At 40.1% G+C, this 7,386-nt stretch overlaps 1 protein-coding gene across 1 annotated transcript; it reads left to right on the forward strand.

Moving 5' to 3' along the window:
• Positions 1-788: 788 nt before the first annotated feature.
• Positions 789-7,146, forward strand: dpt (dermatopontin). The gene is made up of 4 exons (XM_026157952.1): positions 789-1,243; positions 3,622-3,747; positions 5,416-5,523; positions 5,693-7,146. Exons 1-4 carry the CDS (start codon positions 975-977, stop codon positions 5,757-5,759), a joined length of 570 nt encoding a protein of 189 aa, XP_026013737.1. The 5' UTR covers positions 789-974; the 3' UTR covers positions 5,760-7,146.
• The last annotated feature ends 240 nt before the right edge of the window (positions 7,147-7,386 follow it).

The raw sequence follows: 7,386 nt of genomic DNA on the forward strand, positions 1-7,386 counted from the left end.
TCTTTATGATATTAAATGCTAACTTGAAGCTGTTCCTCTAATTCCCTATAACCATGCAAAGCAGGTAACAAATGTAGTGTTTAATGTCTTTAAAACGGCTCAGTAGTTTCCCTAAGCAGCTTGGCTCTTGTGTTTTTTTTTTAAGTCACACATTGCACGAGCAGGGGTAATCAGTGTTTTCCTTTGGGACTATTTTCTTGGCATGGTAGTGAAAATTCACAGCACAGCATTGAGTATGTGGGAGTGACTCGCACTTAACTTCAGCGCCCATGTTTATGGTCACCCTAAGCAATTTCCACATAGTAAATTTAGTATATATGGAAAACTTCATGTGGTGGTTGAAAAAAAAACATTCTTGGGCTAAAGGCTGTATATAAAAGATGGAAATAGCTACTGTGCTGCCATCCACTGTCCATTTAGAAGTTTGCTGTCTTGTATTTGTTTGTTTGTTTTGCTTTTATTTTTAACACCAGATGCTTTTTTTGAAAAAGCTGAATGGCAAATGGTCTTTTTATTCAATTTCTTGCGGTTAAGAAAAATACATCATATCAACAATTTGTATCGTTTTTCATGATTTTGAGCACAATATTTATACAGACCTGCTGTACTGCTCAGTTTTTGCTTAGCTGTTGCCAAACTTTTAAACAAAAAGAATTAAACATTTGGAAAAAATAAGACATCAAATATTTAAGATGATTTCATCCTCCATATTTAGACGGTTAACATGTGAATGCATTCTCCAGAGGATTACAGCGCTGTCTTTTAAGGTAAACCTTCTTCTGCACTAGGACTTTGTGAAAGCTCTGTCTCAGAGTCCACCTTAAAATGACGCGAGGTCTACTTGTGGATTTATCCTGCCAGCAGCAAATTACACATCACTCCTGGATACAAAACATCTGGACAACAAAAGGCTTGGAGGAGTATAAGCTGAGGCAGATGTGAAGAAGTGCAGCAGATGGACTGATCTCCTCATCATGAATCCAGCTCTGGTGCTGTTGGCGTTGCTGGCCTCAGTGGCAGCTCAGTCTCAAGACCATTATGACATGGGCTGGGTCAATGGCTACCGTCAGGGATTCAACTTCCAGTGTCCCCACGGTGAAGTCATCGTGGCCATCAGGAGCTACTTCAGTGAGAATGATGGCTCCGACCGCCTGTGGTCGTTTGAGTGCCAGCCCACACCTGCGGGTCTGGGGGAGCCCAGTGACTGCTGGTGGGACGACATCAACCGTGCTGGGATGGAGTGGTGGGTCCGCTAAGTCTTAATCTGTCTTTTACTTGCTTGGTGCCAACTTCTATTTGCTTTTTAAAACTTTGACAGCTGTGTGCTGAGGCATGCTGGAAGACAGTCATATGCGTCCCAGGTTTATAGTTAGATCAGAAAATGTCATTCATGTTTAAGCAGTCAGCTGTAAGTCGGCTCATAGCAGTAAATCATTTAATGTGAAGATGCACAAAACCCAGTCTGCTTAACTGTTGGAGTTTACAATCTTTCTGAAAATGACATTATGCTAAATGGCTTTTAGGGGCTTTAGCCAGCTACTTGCAGCAATACCAAAATAAGTGATGCACAGTGATTGAGAGCATTAGGTTGTAAATGCACTCAAGGGACAATCCCCAATGGAAACATCAGGGAAGCAGGAAAATCTTGTTTTTCCTCAGTGGAGCAGCTGTGGACACGCTTGGATTTGTTCTTTTATGTAATAATTATACAAGTAATGCATCCCGGAGCCAATAAGCATCACTCGGCTGTTAACTTCAGGCAAATCCAAGAGGCACAGCTTTGTTGGTTGTTGCTCCAACTAGCCCATAAATGCCACTGTTACTGGGTGGATCACTTAAACACAGCAGCAAAATCTCAGGAATAGACGTCACAGGCTCAAACTCATAGGTTTTGTCATGAACTAAAGGTGGAGATTAAAGTGCAAAGCAGAGGAGCGAATATAATCCCTGTGAGGTGTGAAATCAATCAATCAACGCACCACTGAGAGTTTAAAAATGGTCCAAATTCCACAGTAAAAAGATCGGTGTTTCTGTTCTCCCTGGAGACCCAGTGCAGTTTAACGTCCACATCCAGCCGAGTTAGAAGTTAGCAAGAAGTTAGCTTGTCTATCTACAGATGATACACCAAGTTTTGATTGAAGGATTTCTAAATCAAACTGAAACACCGCGCTGAAAGAGCTTTGAATATAAACAAGGAGATTAAAAAGCAGTTTCTAAAGTTTCCACATATGTGGCCACCTGGTGGCTAGCTACAGAGCTATGGTTAATATAAACACATTAGCACAGGGAAGATGGAGGACAAGGGTCAAACTGTTCTTAATAAAAGTTTATAATGAGGGTTCCCAATAAGCAGAGGACCAAACTTCAGCTAAGAAAACCTCTGAGACAATCCGCAGCACATGGTTAGTCATTTATATGATAGAGGAGGTTCTCAGAATAGTAAGAGTGCTGAACCTGTGAGGACAGGAAAAAAAGTATTCAGTTATGACAGAAACCACCACATAAACACTAGCCCCTGCACTTGCTCCACTTTATTTACTCAGGCATTTCTTACATTATAAGCAGATGCAACCAGCCAAACATAATTTGAAAACAGTAATTAAATTACTTTTTAAGCTGAAGTTCTTTGGACCTATAAGGTTGTCATACTCAGAGTTAGTATGTAATAACTTTCAGCTGTTCTCAGACTTTCCACATATTTGTCCTTCTGTTATTTTCATAAAACATTGCTTTTTGTTCTGTTGTTTCATTCAGAGGAACAGATCCAGGTCCTCCTGGGTCTGTATGAATCACCATCTCACTGCAGAGCAGCCATAAGTGTTTTCCGCTGAAATTTCTGGGAACAGTGAATTTTAAAGAGCTTCGTCCAATTGTGTTCTTTAGGGATATCCGTGCATTTTGTAGGCCACATGTTTCACGTGTTTCTGAACTTTTGCAATATGCCATTCATGAAAAAAGGATTAAAAGGATCACTGCAATGCACAATAGGCTCTGACAGTAAGAATCCACTAAAGCGAAGAAGAAAATAAAATGAGTCCTTTCCAACTTGACATAAACATTTCTGACTAACTATCAGTTCCACTGAAAGGTTGATCTAATTAAAGGACTTGGGTCAACCTTTAGAAAACCGGTTTGGGTCTATGATTCAACCCGCTGTTTACACAGAGACGTCAGTCTACAATTCCCCCTCCAAACAGACCGCTTATCTGTTTCAGATGACTCTTTCTGGTTTGGACAGCAGAACACATTTGTGCTCTTTAGATTTATTTCAAGTTGAGCTTGACTGCACCCATCCCACTGATTGGTCTGCAAACACTGTGAAGGCTCTTTACCGCAGCCTCGCCTGCCCCTCTTTAACATAGCTGTCTGTTTGAATTACACCAGGGAGGACAGTAAACTGCAGGGAAACTTAGCCCCCGACTGAAAGGCTGCAGGCCAGGTCCATGTTGCCATGACAAACGTCTATGCATGCTGCATGTCTTTAGCCCAAACATAAAATAGCTGGTCTTTCCACCAAACTGTCTAAATGAGTCTCATCTAAAACTGTTTCTCAGCTTTTTAACTGTTGAATATATATTAAGTAAGTGTTACTCACTTAATGACTTTTATACTTCTTTGCAGGACTTCAACATGCACCCGTAACGGCCTGGTAGCAGGTGTTCAGAGCAAGTACTTTGAGTCCACTCTTGACCGGGAATGGCAGTTTTACTGTTGCTTCTACAAACGCCGCTGTCCCTACTCCTGCATGTAGGTTTTCAGATTGGATTTCGATTTTTTTGAGTGGGGATGCAAAATTCAAACAGAGAAATTGTGAACAACTTGAGGTTTTGAAGCGTCAAGCAGAAAATTTTAGACGTCATCAACTTTTTGAAACCAGACTTCACAAGTCTGGTTATAAAAGGATTCCTGACTCTAATAACGACCATAATGTGACCACAGAATTTGATCATAAAATAACGACAAAATAAAACTCGTGTTTTGGTGACTGAACCCATAAACTTGTCAGGAAAGTGCTTACTGAGCTCATTGAATAAGGGAGCTGAATGTTATTTTCTCACGGACTTCTATACAACTGGATATATCTTTTTTTAAGCCAGAGGAGTCGCCCTCTGCAGGCCATCAGTAAGAATGCACGCTTAAGGCTCCTTAACTCACTTTCAGACCCAGTTGCTAGCCATGCCTTACATCATATCCTTCAGTATTACCTCATTTTTTTCCCAGTCAGACCACATTTAAAAAATAATCACACTGTTATAAATAGACTTTAAAATATCAAATGACACCATTAACCATTGAGATCTAGGCTAATTTTCACATAGACTTCTAGACAGTCGCACATCTTTTCTCCTGCCACCTGCTGGACATTAGACAGAATTCAGGTTTAAGCCACATTAGTCTGACTTACATCTTTTGTACAGTATATAAGATGTTACTTAGTTGGCTTTAACGATGCTGTTAGGTAAACTGTGAGCGTGGTATTAATGTTTTTATTTGTATCCGGTTGTTCAGTCTGACGTCACTAGCCGTGTCTGGGTCTAAACTCTGCTGCAGGTCCATATATCAAACGATCACTATGGCATTACTGAGAGTTGAAAAACTGTCTAAAGTCTTTCATCTTTAATAAAATGATCAGCGTTCTGCTCTACCAGGTGTAGCAATTGAGTTTAGCATCCAGGCATCCATGAAAACGGAATTTATGACATTTAACGGAGTTAGAAGTTAGCAGGGAGTTAGCTCGCTAGCTTCTATCTAAATACAATATAGCATGTCCTGACTGCAGGGTTTTGGAAACAAATTAAAACGTACATCTCTGTTATCACTTCCAGCATAAATGAAGACAGAAAACTAAACAGCAGTGACGTTTGTAGGGTTACTGAAGTTGGGCTAGCTGGTATATAATGATGTGCTACGGGACCGCTAGCGACACAGCTATAAACAAACATAATATAAACAAGCTAACTTTTTTCCCACTCGATAAAAGTTACCGTGAGTGTTCTCGGTGGTCAGGAACAAATGTAATCGCATGGCAGGATGCTGTAAAAGGACCAAACTTCAGTCAGGAGAACAACTGATCCATCCACAATACGAGGTTAGTCATTCATATACTGCTGCATGGGCTGGGCTGTAGTTACATCCTAAGGTTTTAAAAACTGAGCTTAAATAAATGATTAGCGGTAATAAAAGCCGACGGAGGTCAACAGTGATCACTGACTGTTTTAGGAGCTTTTTGAGATCAAATAGAAGAAAATATATAACATTAAACATGTTAACCACACAAAAGCCATATTAAACGCAGACTACTTTAGACCCGGAAGTAGGATTCGTCGCGTCATCACTGAACAACCGGATTGCTACAAAACAGACTGACTCAATCAGCAAATGGTTAATAAAATTGTGATTTGCGGCTTCCTGCAGGAAGACCACTGACATTCCTGAATACTACAAAGAAGAGGGAGAACTAGTTGTCCCAAGTTATGGATACTTTATCCGAGGTGCCCAGACCACCTTCAGTGGAGTGCTAAGGTTTGTCAAGAACATTTTTCCATGTCTAACTGCAGCTGTATGTTTATATCTCAAAATCAGACCTACGGGATCAGAATTTATTGGCACAGTGGACGAGACATGGAGGAAACGATAAAACTTGATTCACGTGTTGTGGTCACACTCACAAGATGTTCTTTCTTTCTTTCAGAGATCGGCAGTGGAAGTACATCCTGTGCAGAATGACAGACTTTGACTGTGAATTTGACAATTTATAGACATGTGAGGAGTTTTTTTATCGGTGCATAAACATTTTTAATACATATTCACATATACATTTAAAGGTGACCTATTATGCCTTTTATTTTACTGTCTTATATCTCCTGTTCCACTGTCAGGTGCTCATATTAAACACGGCCAAAGTCACAACCCCTGTGAGCCAAATGCTCAGGGAAGATTCAAACATACCTGTATCCATCGCTTCAAACAGCCAATCGATCAGTGAAAGAGAGATAGGCGGTTGCTTTTTGGTAAAATTACCCCTCACAGTTACTGACAGCCGAAAGCTGTTCAAACCCTCTGTATGAGAGGAGCATCCAATCAGAAACAGTTGGTTTAAAGGGAGGCAGCTTTTGTATAACGTTTCTGCTCATGTTCATGGACAGAGATTCTCCCTTTTTTTGTTTGATTAGACCTGAAGCTAATGTGTTTCTACAGGAAGTGCTGTAAGTTTCAAGACTCTTCATATGGGAGGAATCAGCCTGGCAACCGAGAAAACTGATCTTTAGAAAAAAAAAACTCTTCCTTTAATCCAAACCCTGTTTTTCCGCAGCTAATGTTGCATGTAATTGAAAATCCAAAAGATGTTTCAGGCATTTTAAATGTTTGACACCACGGCCATTGGGGCTATTCCTGTTAACTTTATTTAAACGAGTTTAAACCAGAAAAAACATGAGAACGAGCTGCACCAGGGCCCCGTATAAGAATAAAATATGAAGTTGGAAATAGGTCCCCTTTAAAACAGCATAATACTGATGTTAATCATAAGTGACTTGGTTCATGTTTTCATCCATATGTATAGTATACATATGTATATTTTATTTTATGCATTTTTAACCACTGTTTCTATTAGTCTGGCATGAAGAATATAAATATATCATATAAACAGTTAAAATGAACATCTCCATGGTGGTTCTGGGGGGATTTGGGCTTCTCTGGGCTCTCTGGACAGCTTCAACCTTTTTTTGTTTGTTTGTTTGTTTGGTTACTGGATGAAGTGGAAGTCCATTGGCAGCACGTCACAAACAAAACAAAACAAAGTGAATTTGATACTCTGTTAATGGCTGTGGAAAACACAGCTCATCAGGCTCCCCTCCAAGATTTCCCGAACACGTGACTTTCATGCACATAATGGCATTCACAGAGCTGACTGAGATACTCTGCTGGTAGTAACATCGGATCAGTCATGTTGGGAGCAATGAGAGGCTCTCTCTGAGTCACTGGCGAAACAAGATTTGCATGCAATGAACGAGGTCCCACCTGCTTCCTCTGTCCATCCTTTATTAAAGTGTCTTGTCCAGTTTGGCAATTATAACCTGTACTTAAATCCATGTAACCGTGCTGTGTGAAAACCTGGATTAAAAACCTCATTTATTTAATGTGAAACTCTGTTGTGTTCAGTTTGAATTTTATTTCACCTAAAAATATAATAAAAGGGAAATAAAAGGCTGTGACGGTGGCAACAAGAGCTTTTATTGAAACATTAAAATAACCACGTTAGTATCTCAGAGAAAGAATAATGCAGCTACCCAGCTGTGATGACATCAGCAGCTTCTCTGGGCTTAAATTGGCTTAAGGTAGACTCCAGACTGCTTCATATCGCCATAAGCAAAAACTCAGAGGCAG

This window comes from Astatotilapia calliptera, chromosome 23 (genome assembly GCF_900246225.1).
Source record: "Astatotilapia calliptera chromosome 23, fAstCal1.2, whole genome shotgun sequence".
Classification (NCBI taxonomy): Eukaryota; Metazoa; Chordata; class Actinopteri; order Cichliformes; family Cichlidae; genus Astatotilapia; species Astatotilapia calliptera.